The 17,832-nt window shown below is 42.6% G+C and overlaps 1 protein-coding gene across 2 annotated transcripts in view; it reads right to left on the bottom strand.

The window, feature by feature from the left end:
- MAP3K3 (mitogen-activated protein kinase kinase kinase 3) overlaps positions 1-17,832 on the bottom strand; it is a 61,353-nt gene that overhangs the window by 29,682 nt on the left and 13,839 nt on the right. For both annotated transcript variants that reach the window (XM_045985938.1, XM_045985939.1), the window contains 2 exons: positions 8,214-8,254; positions 2,951-3,050 (listed from right to left, as the gene is read on the bottom strand). In XM_045985938.1, the coding sequence (XP_045841894.1) occupies positions 2,951-3,050; positions 8,214-8,254 (141 nt within the window). The remainder of the gene's footprint in view (positions 1-2,950; positions 3,051-8,213; positions 8,255-17,832) is intronic.

Here is a 17,832-nt window from a genome sequence, read left to right as displayed (position 1 = left end):
CAAATAAATAAATAAAATCTTTCTTTTTAAATAATATTTTATCCATTCATTTGACAGAGAGAGAGAGATCACAAGTAGGCAGAGCGGTAGGCAGAGAGAAAGAGGGGGAAGCAGGCTTCCTGCTGAGCAGAGAGCCCGATGCGGGGCTCGATCCCAGGACTCCAAGATCATGACCTGAGCCGAAGGCAGACACTTAAACCCAATGAGCCACCCAGGCGCCCCTATTTTTAAATTATTTTTTAAAGAATTTATTTCTTTAAAATAAAAAAAGTAGGGTGCCTGGGTGGCTCAGCGGGTTAAAGCCTCTGCCTTTGGCGCGGGTCATGATCTCAGGGTCCTGGGATCAAGCCCCGCATCGGGCTCTCTGCTCGGCAGGGAGCCTGCTTTTCCCCTCTCTCTCTCTGCCTGCCTCTCTGCCTACTTGTGATCTCTGTCTGTCAAATAAATAGATAAAATCTTAAAAAAAATAAAATAAAATAAGTAGGCTTTAAAAAAATAATAAAATAGAATAAAGGAAGTAGGCTTTAGCTTAAACAAACTACAATTTTTTAAACATATGGTATGGGTCTAGATATCCAGAATATACAAAGAACTCTTAAAACTCGAACAGTAAGAGGACAAATAATCCAATTCTTTCAATGGGCAAAGGATTTGAACAGACATTACCCAAAGACAATAGACAAATGGCTAGTAAGCCCTAGAAAGATGCTCTATGTCATACACATCAGGGAAATGCAAATTAACTGGCTTACTCTAGCTTCACTTTCTTTTTTTTTTTAAGGTATTTATTTATTTATTTATTTATTTATTTGACAGACAGAAATCACAAGTAGGCAGAGAGGCAGGCAGAGGCAGAGAGAGAAGGGGAAGCAGGCTCCCCTCCGAGCAGAGAGCCCGACTCGGGGATCGATCCCAGGACCCCGGGACCACAACCCAAGCTGAAGGCAGAGGCTTTAACCCACTGAGCCACCCAGGCACCTCTAGCCTCACTTTCTTAGTAACTGAAGCTTGAGGTGCAGTTTTTTAAAGTTCTATGCATTTGACATTTACATCTTTTGGGTTCTCTTATCTTGGTTTTTTTGTTTGCTTTTTTTTTTTTTTTTTGAGAGAGGGAGCGAGCATGTGCTATTGGGGGGATGGGGAAAGAGAGGGAGAGCAAGAATCTTAAGCAGGCGCCACACCCAGAGTGGAGACTGATGCAGGGCTCAATCTCACAACCCTGAGATCATGACCTGAGCCAAAATCAAGAGTCAAACACTTAACCCACTGAGCCACCCAGGCGCCCCTCATATCCTGTATTTCAAATGTTTTAGTTTACATACTTTAAAATACTTACATCTGCATTACTTATTAACTATAGAGTTAGTGGTTTATTTTCCAAATTTGTTGTATTTCTAAAATTTGCCCAAAACACAAAAGATCCAGACGGTCTTGTTTTTGTTAGCTAGTTAGCAATATATCCAATTGTAATTATACATTTTGTATAAAGGGGACCAGGGAGTTTTTAGCCAACAAATCACAGTTTCTATAGATTTCAGCCCCCAAACTATGGAAGAAATGCCTTTTTTAATTCCCCTTGAGCTGAAGGGTTTGTTTGTTTTATTAAATATAGTTGACACGTGTTACATTAGTTTTAGGCATAGAACACAGTGATTCAACAAGTCCATACTTAGTGCTCGCTTCGGCAGCACATATACTAAAACAAGTCCATACTTAATGCTGGGCTGACCATAAGTGTAGCCCCCACCTGTTGCCATACCACTGACTATATTCCTTATGCTGCACCTCTTATCCCTGCGATTTATTCATTCCATAACTGGAAGCTTGTATCTCCCACTTCCCTTCACCCATTTTGCCCACTCCCCACCCCTCTGCTAATCATTAGTTTGGTCTCTGTATTTATGGGTCAGTTTCCGCTTTTTGTTTATTTACTCTTTTGTTTTCTGTTTTAAATTCTACATACAATTGAAATCAAATGGTATTTGTCTTTCTCTGACTTATTTCACTTAACATAGTACCCTCTAGGTCTATTTATGTTGTTGCACATAGCAAATCTTTTTTTACGGCTGAGTAATATTCCACTGTATATACACACCACAGATTCTTTATCCATTCACCTACTGATGGACACTTGGGTTGCTTTATGGAGGTGATTCTTAACTCTTCAACCAATAAAACAAAACTACACAGTAAGGATCAGTTTCTCAAAGAGTCAGGATGTTGCCTGGATTTCCTGTCTTGCCCTCTATCTCAGTTCCCTCAAGATGCACACTCTTTACTAGGCATCAACACACTGCCTCTCACACTAATGCAAAGCACCAGCCCAAGCAGACTGTAGCCTCTCGTACCTTTCCTGGAGCTGGGAAAGCAGCCAAGTAACTGATATTCAAAAGAATTCCATCCTGGGTGATATTCAAAGTATGAAAAAATAAGGACTAGCGGGGCAGAGGATAGGAGAAGGAAGAGTTAAAGAAATCACTCAGGTAGGTGCTAACTTCAGAAACAAGCTACAGTTGGTAGTTAAACTCTGAGAGAAGAATACAGCATTTATGACTATCAATAAAGGAACTACCCACAAGTTTTCCACACCTCTCCAGCCCCTCCTAAACCTCTGCTTCTTGTTAAGGCTGTGCTAGAAAGAAAAAGGTAAGCTACAAAACATCAAGGAGACAATATAAGCCCTGGCCCTGGTACCATAGCCGATTCCACTGTGGAGTATTAGAGCTACGGGCACGGAATGAGCAGGAGAATGGAAACAGCTATGTCATCTCCCATGTAGTAAAAACCACAAATCCCAGAATGACTGGAATTAAGAAAAGAGGCTCCAGAAAATGAAAACCTGCAGATGACACGAGAGGAACAAACTAAAAAGATCCTCCGTGAAGCAGGAAGAAAAAGGTAGACAGCTGTCACCCTTCCTTGTTCCCACACCATCCATCTCGTCTCTTACCTCATTGTTCATGTAATGCAGATCAAGAGGCTGCCCGAACACTGTTGTCACCTTGTGTTCCACATCTTCGTATCTCACAGGCCGGCTGAACGGTATAATTCTGAAGAGAAGTAGGAAGTGTGGTTAATTGTATATTTTAAAAGTCAGATATGGAAAGCTAGGACTCGTGAGTGATATCTTCCTGTTCTTTTAAACACAGAATTCTCTTTTTCTCCTTCACACAGCTTGCCTTTCTGTTTCTTTTCTTCTCCTAACCACCTTATTTTTTTCACCCTTCTTCTGAGCATCATGAGCACTGTTCAATCCCAATCGTTATGCTTTCACTTCAGCTCAGATCTGTCAATGACAGTTCAGTATCAAAGCAGGACACCTGGATTTAAAAACAAGGTTCCAAATACTCCTGTTAGGAAGAAAACCTGGAGACTGGAGCAGTTTTCCTGAAAACATGGTCTTAACTCCTAAATGACTCAACTCCAGGACTTGAAAGGTCTTTTCCATTGCTGATGCCAGAGGAATCTCAATGCTAATTATCCTCAGAATTGAGATTTCCTACCTCAGAATCAAAGGAATTACCTTTGATTTGGTTATATGCCTAAGTTTTCTTAACTAGTGACACATATGATCATATAAGTAGTGTTGATACTGACACTTTTCTAGAGAGACTCATTACGTCAGTTCAAAGAACTATTTCTATAGAGAGTAGAGCAAGAACTTGTTCAAAAAGGTCTTAAAATGATTTGTCAATTAAACATCACAGCAAAATGTAAAAGTGGGGATAGATGAGATATACAAAATGAATGAAACACAGAAGAATGAAATAAGCAAAAAATTGGCAAAATGTTGATAATGTTGAAGCTGCATTATAAGTTCAGAAGGATTTAGTATGATATTCTCCCTACTTTTGTGTGTATTTGAAATTCTCAGAATAAAAAGTTTTAATGTTAGGTTGAACTACATGATATGGCTGGTAGTTAACAATTTTTGATACAACAATGGCAATTTCATATGGTTCCAACCCAATACTCTAAAACTTAAATCCTTAAGACAAAAATAAGCAAAGAGATAAATGAAACAAGAGAGTATTAGAAAAAACTCATATATATATATATATATATATATACACACACACACACACACACACACACACACACACATATTCCATATATACAGACGAAAGTATAGGATTAAAAAAACACGAGTGAGGAAGGGCTTCTTAAGCATTACATAAAATACAGAAGACAAGAAGACAGATTTGACAACAAAAATTTGAAGATTTATTTATTTATTTTAGAGAGAGAGAAAAAAAGAGAGCATGCACATGCCAGCAGGGGGAGAGGCAGAGGGAGAGGAAGAAAGTCCTCAAGCAGATTCCCCACTGAGCACAGAGCCAGACGCAGGGCTCCATTCCAAGACCCTGAGATCACGACCTGAGCCAAGACTAAGAGTGGGACACTCAACAGACTGAGCCACCCAGGTGCCCCTGACAAGAAAACTTTAAACTTCTGATAGAAAAATGAGCCATCAACAAAGTTGAAAAACAAATATCAAGTTTGGGGGGAAAAAAAAATCCTTGCAAAATCAATAAGATAAAGATAAACAACCCGACAGAAACATGGGCAAAGGACATGCTGACAAAATTCAAAGAATTATGAACGGCTAATAAACACACGAAGTTATGTTTAATATGATGGGGGAAATGCAGATCAAAACCACCTTCATCCCTTGGCAGCCTAGACTGGATGAAATCGGACTGGTGCTGGGCCGCAGAGCAGCACGCATACTTGGGGCCTCTACAGTCCGTGCCCTCCTTGATGCTGAGAAGTGTATGGTTCTTTTACATCTTCTCTGCTCCCCCTGAGTGGGAAGTGTTATAACCAGAGGAAGGAGCAATAAGCCACAGGAGAGAGGATCTAAGACACTGGATTTTAATGGAATCTGACCAGATAATTTCTTTAACGCTCTTCTGTGCCAGGCTGGCACAAATAAGTGGGCAGCAAATAAATTTCATCATCAAGAACTGCGCTCTTCAATATGTGGCTAGTTCAAATCAAACATATTAAAAGTACATGTTAGATTGGTTCCTCAGTCTTACTCAGCACACTGCAAGTGCTCACTAGCCATATGTGACCAGTGGCCATCATATTGGGCAACACAGGTATGTAACATTTACATTATAGCATAAAGTTCTTTTTACACTGATATCAACCATAGTCTATCTTATCCTTCACACAAAGCCTAACATCTCAGAAAGATAATTTCTCCATAACTTTTCCTTCATTCATCACCACCTTTCATTTTTGTAAATTATACTGCTGAATACAGTAGTTTATATCCCACCTGGAAATCCATCCATATTGTAATCCTTGTGTGCTTTTTTCCCCTCAAATCAACTGTTCCAGGGAGTGATACTGTTAGATTCTATCTAAGTATGGGTTATATAGACATAGGCATTTTCTGGAGTCTTTTAAGAGAATGGCTTCCCATTAATTCCTGATAGCAAATCATACCCCCTTCATCAGGACCCCAGCAACAGTCTTTCTGAACAAAATACCAGAAGACCTTTTGGATGTCCCTAGCACACTGCTAGAAAAGGATCAGGCTCAGATAAGTTCTGCATTTGGTCTGGCAATGAGGCATTCAAAACCTCCAAAAGCAGCCCCAAAGTCAAGATCAGAAACCAGGACTTTAAGGTTTGGTAAGATCTAAGCTGCTGCAATCACAATGAATAACAGGCATTTTTAGCCAGTGCTTCAAAGAGGGGCCAAACACCTATGACAACCACCCCCACCACTGTCCAGACAGGAAGATTTTCAAAGGGAAGAAATTTGAATCTATAGTCCTCCTCTTCTGTCCTCCTGGGGCTAAAAGGGAAAAGCATTAGGAACCTGGTTCCTACCCTTCCAAAGTAAAGAGAAACAGAATGGATACCTGGCATAGATGAATGGAAAAAGTCACTATTTCTTTTCTCTTTTCAATACATTCTAATTCTATAAGGGCCTATGACATTTAGATAGATACTATCCATATTCCCTGCAAAAAGTAAAGAAAGCCCACAATAATATTCTCTACAAAATCCCAAGACTTGAAACACATGAAACGAGAGCTATCTGGCACAGAGCAGTTTGAACTTGGCTTCCCTGCACCAACTTTATAAGGTCCTCAATTCCGCACATAGTACGCAAACAGTGAAATGCCATGGCTCCTGAAAACAGCGCCATAGAAAGAGAATGTACAGTTTTTAAAATCTTGATACCAACACTCTGCTGCTCAAGGCCATTCCTGCCTGACCACCTTAAATATTTGTGGTTTCGATCTGGCAGCTTCTCTGAAACTAAACACATACACTTTCTCAGTGTAAGTCGGCTCACTAACACTGCATACCACTTTAGGAACAGGAATTCAGGAGAGGGTAACTGCATAATTAACTCCAACACAATTGAGCTTTTGATTTTGTATCTACTTCTGAAAACTCTCTGCTGCTCTGAGTTTGGCAACCCCTCCAAAGCCCTGTCATTCCAGAAGTGTGAAAAGCAACATCAATGAAGTGACAATTTAACTTCCCTGCTACTGGCAGGACACAGGATAAGCAGCTGGAGACAGAGCTCAGAAGACTCTCCTCCCTCTAGGCCTGAAACAGCCCTAGAATCCACATGGCAGCAGCACGACTAAGGCTCTGCAGATCACAGTGTTTCCAACCAGCAACCTCTGATAACCTTGCAGGCTTGTGAATACACCTTTTTAGGGAGAACAGCGGCCATATATCTGGACCCATGCTAAGATGTTTGGAGGCACTAAGGTCCTCTGGTGGGACTTACATAGTAGAAGAAGCTTATTCTCATGGGTATGCTCTTCACATTTCCAAATGCTCAAAGGGAAAAGGAGGGTATCAATGGGAGAGAAGTGCACAGCAGGGAGCAGATACCTAAAAGCACACTTAGGTACATATATGCCACATGCATGCAAACACAGGAGTTATCCATGACCAGAGTTCTCTATGCTTCTTAGAAGTTTTTCCTTGGGATGACTGGGTAGCACAGTCAGTTAAACGTCTGACTCTTGGTTTTGGCTCAGGGGTCCTAGGATCAAGCTCTGCATCAGGCTCTATACTCGGCATGAAATTTGCTTGGGATTCTCTCTGTCCCTCTGTCCTGCTCACTTGTGCTGTCTCTTTCTCTCTCTCAAATAAATAAATAAAATCTTAGGACAAAAAGTAAGTTTTTCTCAAGAGGCTCAGTTGGTGGAGCATGCAACTCTTGATTTCGGGGTTGTGAGTTCGAGCCTCATGTTGGGTACAGAGATTACTTAAAAATAAAATTTTTTTAAAAATAAGTTTTTTCTTAAATAACATGAGAAATTAAGTGGAGTCCTATTTTTCTCCACTGAGAACTTCTACCTTGACTTCCTACAAAAAAACAAATACTAACAATGGAGGAAAGGACAGAAGGGTTTCGTAACATTACTTTCACTTCCTTAACAAGGTAAGATACTGAATATAGACTGAAAAACTCCCTCTTTCTATATCCTCAAATGATCTGAAATCTTTCACAACTGACAGACTTGATGCAGCTTTCCCACCCAGACATATTCTAAAGAAACTTCCAATTCACTAACCTGGCCCCGATGTGGACAAAGCCAGGGCCACTCCATTGGGCTAGGAATAGCATCACATCACAGGAGAATCCCAGTCTCTTTCTGATGCTCATAGATGGCACAGTGTCAGTGTGTTTGGAAGCCATAACTGTGAGTAGAGCTGGAGCCCTGACTTCCTTCCCTAGCAAAGTGGTAGACCCCACAGGGGTAGAATAAGAGCAGAAGAGCAAAACACCAGCAGTTGAAATGGCTTCCAGTTCTGAGACCAGAAATAAAATTCAACTGGCAAGCCAGATGAAAGATGAAAATTGGGGCGCCTGGGCTCAGTGGATTAAGCCGCTGCCTTCGGCTCAGGTCATGATCTCAGGGTTCTGGGATCGAGTCCCGCATCGGGCTCTCTGCTCTGCAGGGAGCCTGCTTCCTCCTCTCTCTCTGCCTGCCTCTCTGCCTACTTGTGATCTCTCTCTCTGTCAAATAAATAAATAAAATCTTTTAAAAAATAAAAAAAAAAAAAAAAGAAAGATGAAAATTACTCTTCTGTGCCCAATCAACCCCATCACCCAGCCAGTGACTCCAAAGGGATCACTCCAGGGAACACAGCTTTCATAAGTTCAATGCTTTCTGAGAGTGGCAGCACACGTGAACACAACCACTGATCAGAAGGAAGACTTACCGCCTCTCCCCGTTGTGCTCAAACTTGATTCTGACGTCACTCTGCCAAAGGAATGATAGACAGGTTAGCGGGTTCTCTGTGTTATCTGTGGCATGTGTTAGCCTGCCATTCCCAGGTAAGCTTCAGCTAGTCCTTTAGCAATGTTAGACAAACACCCCTGATGGCTCCTGTTCCAGCTTCTCTACCTCATATGCATTCCTTTCCAATGAGTTGGAAGCCTTCCAGTTCTAACCTCAGGAGCAAGAAAGCTCTTGGGACAAGATCCCTAAGTAACAGCCCCAGATCAGCTGCTATGCTCTGACAGGTCATTTCTAAGTTCTACACTCATTTCCACAACTGACACCGGAGTTTCTCTCACCATATCACCTCCTGGCCAGGATACCTTTCCTTCGTGGCTGATATGACTAAACAGAAAGAGAAATCTTGGGATGGATACTTCCTCGCTATGGGTCCACAAACAAGTTACTTATCCGTAGTTTTCCCGTGTACAGTGGGGCTAAACATACCTAATTTGCAGAGCTGCTATGAGAACTAAACAACATAATGTAAATAAAACACCAGATACAAAGTAGACATGTGATAAATGGTCGCTGCTGCTACTATAGATTTCTGAGTTCCTTTCTGGTTTGGTTTTTTTTTAAAGATTTTATTTATTTGACAGACAGAGATCACAAGTAGGCAGAGAGGCAGGCAGAGAGAGAGGAGGAAGCAGGCTCCCCACTGAGCAGAGAGCCTGACGCAGGGCTCGATCCCAGGACCCTGGGATCATGACCTGAGCCGAAGGCAGAGGCTTTAACCACTGAGCCACCCAGGCGCCCCCCGAGTTCCTTTCAATACTACTCCCAGTGGGGTAAAGTGGGATCCTGGACAAGTTACTGCAGAACTGTTCCCAGATTTGTCCTAAATGACCATCATAGGTAACCTGTAAGGTGTAGGAGGACATGAACTGCAACTATCTTGTTTCTGTACCCCCAGTGGAAAGCAAGGGGACTGGTATATAATACCTGAGCTTACTATTTATCCAAACGGATTAACTGGGTAAAGAACAGAATTGTATAAAGAGTGTAAATATCAGAAATAGGAGGAAGTTGAAGCATCAGAATGTTAAGAAATAAATCAAGGAGGAAGAGATATTGTAAAGGGCAATCAAATGACTCAAAGGAGTTAAAATGGCAGGAAAAGGGAAGAGATGTTATTGAAGAAAAGAACAGGTATACAGAAAAAAGGAAAGTTAAGACTGTCAGGAAACCAACAAATAATAGAGATGGAGGAGAGAAAGAGTACATAATCAGTGAATAAGAAGTATACTGAGAATAAAGAGAAATTAATAGACTGTGACTTGGAAGAAAGAAGAAGGTTCCAAAGTATCTTTAGATGAGAAGCGCAGAGCAGAGAAAAGACGACAGAATGGGACAGAATGTCAAAGGTAGGGTGGTACATAAAGGACTTCCTTTACCCAGGAGATTAGAAGGCTAGACTTCTCCTCCGGCCCACTGACCTGACGGGTGGTTCTAATTTACACTCTAAAAATGACTGAGGACCTCAAAGAGCTTTTGTTTATATAGATTGCATCTACTGAGATTTGCTATATGAGAAATTAAAAATATTACATGTTAACATAAACACATTGTTATAAAAATAACTATATATTTTTAGAGTTTAGTGAGAGAACACAAATTTCTTTAATGCATAGCTTAATAGGAGACAGCTGGGTTCTCATGTCAGCTTCTGGTTTTAATCTGTTCTGATAACACATATCATGTAGCTTCTGGAAAACTCCACTGTACATTCTTAAGAGAATGAAGGTAAAAAGGGCAAGTTACATTTTAGTGTTCATATGAAAATAGTTTTGACCTCATGGACCCCCTGTAAAGTTCTTGGGAACTTTCTAGGTATCCCTAGCCCACAGCCTGAGAATCACTGAATCAAAATATAAGAATGCACTCTTCTAACCCAGTATTTTATTTTATTTTTTTAAAGATTTATTTATTTATTTATTTATTTGACACAGATTGAGAGAGAGACATAAAGAGAGGGAACACAAGCAGGGGGAGTGGGGGAGGAAGAAGCAAGCTTCCTGCTGAGCAGGAAGCTGGATGTGGGGCTTGATCCCAAGATCCTGGGATCATGACCTGAGCCAAAGGCAGACGCTTAACAACTGAGCCACCCAGGTGCCTCCCACTATTTTAAAGACAAGGTGTAGTTGGGGCTCAAAGAGTTTCATATCCCTGAAAAGTTCACAGGCTAAACAGTGGACAGCAAAGCTCCCCTGACCTACAATGTGATAACTCTTCAAAACAGTCCTGATCTTGCCCTCTCATCTTTTTTTTTTTTTTTTTAAGATTTTATTTATTTATTTGAAAGACAGAGATCACAAGTAGGCAGAGAGGCAGGCAGAAAGGAAGGGAAGCAGGCTCCCTGCCCAGCAGAGAGCTCGATGCGGGGCTCGATCCCAGGACCCCAGGATCATGACCTGAGCTGAAGGCAGAGGCTTAACCCACTGCCACCCAGGCGCCCCGCCCTCTCATCTTTTAATGTAACATACAGACCACTTTATCCACTAATAGTATATGAAAATAGCTAATGTTTATTGAACATTTGCTGTGTACTAAGCCTCGTTCTTAAACATGTTCCATTTATCAGTTAAACAAACCCTCACAACAGAAACTGTCCTGTTTTACAGGAGAAACAGAGTTACAATGAAGTTAAATAAGTCCCCTCAGTGTCACCATGCTTTAAAGAGTGAGCCAGGATTCAAACCCTGGAAGCCCAGTCCTTGACCACCATCCTAGCTACAACTTCAGTATCTCAGAGGCAAAGGAGGTTTATTTTACTCACAGATGCAGGGCTTCAATGGGAGAAACTATCAAAGGATCTTTTGTGACCTTACTTTTTGGAACTCATGGAGATGGAGCAATAATGGAATCAGAACCAGGAGACTGAGGTAGCAGTCAGGTAACAAGCTATAGGTACAGGGCCTGGAAAACCAGCAGTGGAGGCTTTGGCTGAGGTTGTGAGTAGACAGGGATGAAGGAGGTAGAATGGGGAGGTTAGTGTGCTCCATCCGGTCTGCACTTGCGTGTGCGTGCTACTGTGTGTACGTGTGTGGGTGTGTTTGTGCATGCGTGCATGCCCGAGCAGCAAGGCAGGGCAGAGAAAGTTATTGTGTGGATTTAAGGATTATGCAAGTGACAGCAGTTTTTGGTCTTCTTCTCCTTTTCTGAAATGCTGAGCAGTTAGCATGGCCAGGGCTCCCCACGGCACAGTGCCTGACAGGGCGCCGTGCATCGACATGCCACCTCCAGCTGCCTACACGCTCTAGTCCCACAGCCAGCTCTGGAGTTACGTGGACGCTCACCTCAGTGCGCAGCCCTGTCTGCCCCTGCAGGTAGGTTACCACAGCCCTGCACCTCCGGCTGCTCGCAGCCCAGCACACGTTGGTATAGCTCTCATTATTACTATTTTTTATTAACAGATTTTTTTAAGAGATTTTATTTATTTCTTTGAAAGACAGAGATCACAAGTAGGCAGAGAGGCAGGCAGAGAGAGAGAGGAGGAAGCAGGCTCCCCGCCGAGCAGAGAGCCCAATGTGGGGCTCAATCCCAGGACCCTAGAAATCATGACCCGAGCCAAAGGCAGAGGCTTTAACCCACTGGGCCACCCACTGTGCCCCTGGATTTTATTTTTAGAACTGTTTTTGATTTTCAGAAAAATTGAGCAGATAGAGCCCCACATACTCTTCTCCCCACCAATTTCCTCTACTGACATCATACATTAGTATGGTACATTTGTTTTTGTTACAATTAATTAACCAATACCGATGTATTACCTAAGGTTCATAGTTTATTCAGATTCCCTTAGGGTTTATTTCTTTCTGTTGATTAAAAAAAAAAAAAATTGTAGGGCATGCCTGGGTGGCTCAGTCAGCTGGGCTTCTGACTCTTGATTTTGGCTCAGGGCATGATCTCAGGATCGTGAAATCGAGGCCCAGGTTGGACTCTGTGCTCAGCACAGTCTGCTGGAGATTCTCTCTCTCTCCCTTTGACTCTGTCCCTCTCTTCCCTGGCTGGCACATTCTCTTTCCCTCTCTCTCTCCCCCTTCAAAATAAATAAATAAATAAATAAATCTTTAAAAATGTGTATTCCTCTCTTGATTTTTCTCTTTTTATAGCAATAAAAAAGCATATAGCAATAGCTCTTAAACTGGGACATTATACTTTGATGCATTTATAAAGGAATCTCCACTGTCCCTTTGTGGGACTGAAGGAACTAAATTTATTTCATCTCGAAATAATTCAAGCACTATTCTATGTGAATTCAGTTAGAAAGGGAATTAAACTTTTGCCTTAAACCATGAGTCACTCCTACTCAAGACTAACCAAGCCTGTGATTGTAAGCAGTGTAAACGAAGACGCCTCATGCTCTGAATCCCTTCTCTGATGTGGTGACAGCCTTTCCAGAGCAGGAGGCCTGCAGGTACCCCACAGGTGCCCACATCTGCCAAGCTCCTACATCTGAGTTCCTCCTGTCAGGCTGACCAGAATAAGCCATGGATAAGGAAAAGTTCAGATAAAGATAATTTATTCAGTTCCTCCTGCCAACCATCCTCCTTGCCTCTCTGAGACATTTCATTCACACTGGTGGCCAAATCCTCTTTAATGAGGTTCTCTCCTCCCTTGCCTTCTGTGACTCTATCCCAGCCCAGACAACCTGCCACCACTCTAACCACTTCTGTTTCTTTGCTGGTTCCTCTTCCTCATGCCTTCTCCCACCCCTCCCCAACATGTGATGTTCCTTGATGCTTGGACTTTCCGCCTCTGGATTTCTCCCCCTTCTTCACATCTTCTCTTCAGTAGGAATAAAAAATAGGCAACTTATAAATAGAAAATCCCCAAATCTCTGACCAGCCCCAATCTCTCATGCAAAACTTCCTCTGTCTGCCATGTAACTGAGGCAGGTAAGTCATTGGTAAGAATGCAGCATTAGAGTCAAACCATCTGGCTTCAGCTCCTGGCTCTACGACCTCCTAACTACATGATCTTGAACTTGACTAACCTGTGACTCAGTTTCCTCATCCGTAAAGTGCAAACTGTAACAATATGGAATTATCAAAAGAATTAAATAAAATATTTAGGTAAAGATATGAGAACAGTGCCTGGGACATAGTAAGTGCTCAATAAATGTTAACACAAGTCCATGAGCCTTTAGCCAAAACCCGTGGGACCAAATGCATGTCAGGGCGCACACTGTAGACACAGGGAGGCAGTATACATGTTCCATGTATGATGTAATGCCTCCCCCCAGGGGAGGGTGTCTGGGGCAGCACTTCCATGCCACAGGCAGACTACGAACAGGTATTCCCATGCTTCTCTGCAACACTTAGCCTCTCCTGAAGTTAGTTTGGGGCTTTTTGACTGGTTCTCACCAAGAGCTGGAAACATCACTGAGCTCTATACTCCCTTCCGGGCCGCATGTCCCAGGTCAGTGTGGCCGCCCTCAACCAGGGTCCTGACTGTGGGGAACACTGTCTTTCCCTTGCCCATATTGGGGATATTGTGTTAAGTCACCTAAGATCTAGGGTTTTTCTAGTAACATAGTACAAGCTAGTTTTTGTAGTGAAAAGTATGAATGCTCACAATAAGTAGAATAAATAAAGACTATAAATAGCCCTGCATCCACTCAAGCCAGGTTTTGCTGCCAAATGAGTTTGCCACAAATTGAAAAAAGGAAAAAAAGCCTTTTCAGTTTCCAGCACTCTTTGGATTTCAGAATTGCAGATAAGTGATGGTGGACCTGCAAAAAAATCACACACACACACTCACACACACACAATCTGAGTTTTTTCCACTATGACCTCAAGCTCAACCTGGCTCCATGTATGTCTGCACCAACTGCCCTCCTAAACTGGTCCCCTTCTCAGCACTGCCACTTCTCACATTGGTACCACAGCTCCCTTGGCTGCAGACTCAAACCTCTGAGTTCTGCTAGATCCTTTCCTTCCTCTCCCTTCCAATTCTCCCTTCAAAGGCCTCTGTTATAGCATCCCACTTCTCATTCTCTCTGTCCTTTCTCTCACTGAGCCCCTGTCCCCTCACCCACCTCCCTCCTAAGGGAGCCTCTCTCTGTACTTCTCAGCTCCCTTTTCCAACACATTCTACATTCCTCTATAGTGCTGAACATTTTAACCATGGCTTTCGCCACGTCCCTTCTTTGTTCAAAAAGCAATCAGTGACACCCCTGACCTATGGAATAAAGTCTAAATTCTCAGCTGTCATTCAAAGCCCTTCGAATTTCCTCTCACTCAGTTTACCTAGACATCTCACGCTGTTCTCAGCAGGAATGCTCTCTGTAGCCCAATCATGCTGAAATAAGCCATGTTCATTCTTTCCCCTAGGCCTTTAACCAGCTGCCCAATTTGGAGTGCCACCCTTCCTCCCTGCCACCTAACTAAACGTTCACATATCTTCCCAGTTCAAGTGTTACCTCCTCCAGAAATGAGTCGGTAACTCCTTTGGCTCAAGGTCACCTTTCACTTTCCTGGTCTTCTATAGCACTCACTGTCTGTACCATACATTTAGGCACAGTTGCATCCCATCACAGTTTCTTTTTTTTATTTTTTATTTATTTATTTATTTTAGAGAGAGAGAGCACAGGGTGGGGGAGCAGAGGGAGAAAGAGAATCCCAAGCAGCAGACTCCCCACTGAACACAGAGCCCGATGCAGGGCTCGATCTCACGACCCTGAGACCATAGCCAAGCTGAAATGAAGAGCTGGATGCTTAACCAACTGCAGCATCCAGGAACCCCACCTCAGTTTCTTTTTTTCATGTATTTCTCATTTCCTAATAAGACTGTATGATTCTCAGAGTACAGGGAACATATTTCATTGTATGTCTAAGGCTGGACGATAGGCACATATTGAACTGAAGGAGAGGGGCCATCGTGCTAAGAAAAAGAATTCCAGTACAAAAATTCAGATCTAGGCAAGTTCAAGTTCCCTGCTCACCATAGCCAATCCAGTAACAGTGAGGGCCATGGCCAGGAGGATAGTGCAGGTTGAACTACAGATTTGGCAACTTAGCAGGCATGACAGGAGTAACCAACAATGATACCAAGCTCTTTTTTTTTTTTTTTAAAGATTTTATTTATTTATTTGACAGAGAGACCACAAGTAGGCAGAGAGGCAGGCAGAGAGAGAGGAGGAAGCAGGCTCCCTGCGGAGCAGAGAGCCCGATGCGGGGCTCGATCCCAGGACCCTGAGATCATGACCTGAGCCGAAGGCAGCGGCTTAATCCACTGAGCCACCCAGGCGCCCCCCAAGCTCTTTTTTTTTTAAGATTTTATTTATTTATTTGTCAGAGAGAGTGAGAGGGTACAAGTATGGGGAGTGGCAGGCAGAGGGAGAGGCAGGCTCCCTGCCAAGCAAGGAGCCCCACGTGGGACTCGATCCCAGAAACCTGGGATCATGACCTGAGCTGAAGGCAGGCGCCCAACCAACTGAACCACCCAGGCATCCTAATGATACCAAACTTAAATAGAAATAACCTTCTTGAGGGACGCCTGGGTGGCTCAGTGGTTTAAGCCACTGCCTTCGGCTCAGGTCATGATCTCAGGGTCCTGGAATCAAGTCCCGCATCAGGCTTTCTGCTCATCAGGGAGCCTGCTTCCCTCTCACTCTCTCTGCCTGCCTCTCTGCCTACTTGTGATCTCTCTCTGTCAGATGAATAAATAAAATCTTAAAAAAAAAAAAAAAAGAAATAACCTTCTTGAAATCTAAACTCAAAAACTGAACATGCAACACAAGATAGCTCCCAGGAATCCCCATAAAAATCAGAATTTATTAAACAAGGCTTGTGAACTAATTTGACTTGACAAAGGCCTCAGCTAGCCATTGTTCTGAGTGCTCTCTCTGACGCTGTAGACCTCTTTTCCCTGTATTTGCTAGGTATCATTGATGGCTCCCCCATCTTTGGTACTGGAGTCCTTATTTTGCCAAAGATAGTAAATAAATGAGAAGAAAAAAAAAAGGACAACAAAAATAATTTTGTGTGACTCTGGATAGTCCTAAGAGATCAATGGAAGAGACGATTATAAGGCAACCTTCTCTGCCCTAGTTCTTTCTATATCCTCAGTCCTTGCATTTTATCTGGCCTGCAGGAGCAGTTCAGTGAGTGTCTGAATGAATCAGTGATTAAATGGTTTATTACTTCTCTGTGGCTGCCTAATAAATCACCACTGTACACATATAAATAAATGTAAACATGTATATATGTATATAAAATATATGTAAAGCAATCTTCTTATAAAATGTCAGACTTATAAATTGCTTTATGTTTTATTTCCAAACTAGCCAGACTATCTTATCAACAACCTTTGAAAGAGAAAGGAAGCCCTGAAGAGCCAGGTCTATCACGGTAAAAGCAAAGACCGTCTGTTCAATCACTGACCTTGCTGGAAGAACAGCCCCTAGAATTTCCTCCTTTAAAACTGAGAGCCAAGAACTCTGCCCTGCTCGGGCCTGCAGTGAGGAAAGCAATTTTTCCATTCTGAAGCTCCTACTAGTGAACATCTGCAAGGTCAGACCCAGCAGACCCTGAGTTCTGTTCAAGCCTTACCAGTTTGGTAAGATTTGAGAAAAACTGGAATTAAAGATTCTATTTTGGGCAGCAGGGTGGCTCAGCTGGTCAAGCATCTGTCTTCAGCTCAGGCCATGATCCCAGGGTCCAAGGATTGAGTCCTGGCGTGAGCTCCCTGATCAGCAGGCAGTCTGCTTCTCCCTCTCCCCTTTGCCCCTCCCCCCTGCTCACACTCTCCCTCTCTCTCCCAAATAAATAAAATCTTTAATAAATAGAGTATCTATTTCTTCCCCTACTGGGATTTTTAGAAGTTAGGCTAGCTTCAGAGGTTTGCAAAGGACTATCTGGTAACAATCCAATAAGGGCAAAAAAACCTTAACCCTTTCAGAGTTCCATGACAGTATGCAGAGTTCTGATTAGAAGCTTCCATCAGAGCTCATACCGCAATGCTAGAACAGAAGTGATGTAATCACTACCACTTTACATCTGTACATTTGTTTCATAATGTACAAGATGCTTTACATCTTACAACTTTTAAGAGGTAGACACAGTGGGTATTATTATGTCTATATATCCGATGGAAAAAACTGAGGTTTAGAAAGCTTATTAGACTTAGACACAGTAAAATTACTGTGACCAGGAGTCAGAAGATATGACTCCTGAGCTTGCTTCCCAGCTCACCTTTGTATTTGCAAACTTTAAAGTATTATAATGTACTATGGTTGTTGTTATTACTGTTAACTGTTGTTGTTGAAAGCACTATGTACACTGTAAAATTCTAGGTTAACGGATCAGTAACAATGACTTCCAAGCCAGTGCTCTTTTCACTCTACTACGCTGTCAGCTTCACAGAGACATTGCACCTGCTGATACAGCACTGAGTTAAGACCAGGAAAGGGATGCTGCTCATCAAGGTTTGCAAAACTGTCCACATTGCCCAGGGCACCTGGAATGGGCCACACATTTAAGAATGTTCAGCCAGGGGGCGCCTGGGTGGCTCAGTGGGTGAAAGCCTCTGCCTTCGGCTCGGGTCATGATCCCGGG

The sequence above is a fragment of the Meles meles genome, chromosome 18 (assembly GCF_922984935.1).
Source record: "Meles meles chromosome 18, mMelMel3.1 paternal haplotype, whole genome shotgun sequence".
In the NCBI taxonomy this organism is placed as follows: Eukaryota; Metazoa; Chordata; class Mammalia; order Carnivora; family Mustelidae; genus Meles; species Meles meles.
Note: the sequence above shows the minus strand (reverse complement) of the source record. Positions and strands in the feature narration are given on the sequence as shown.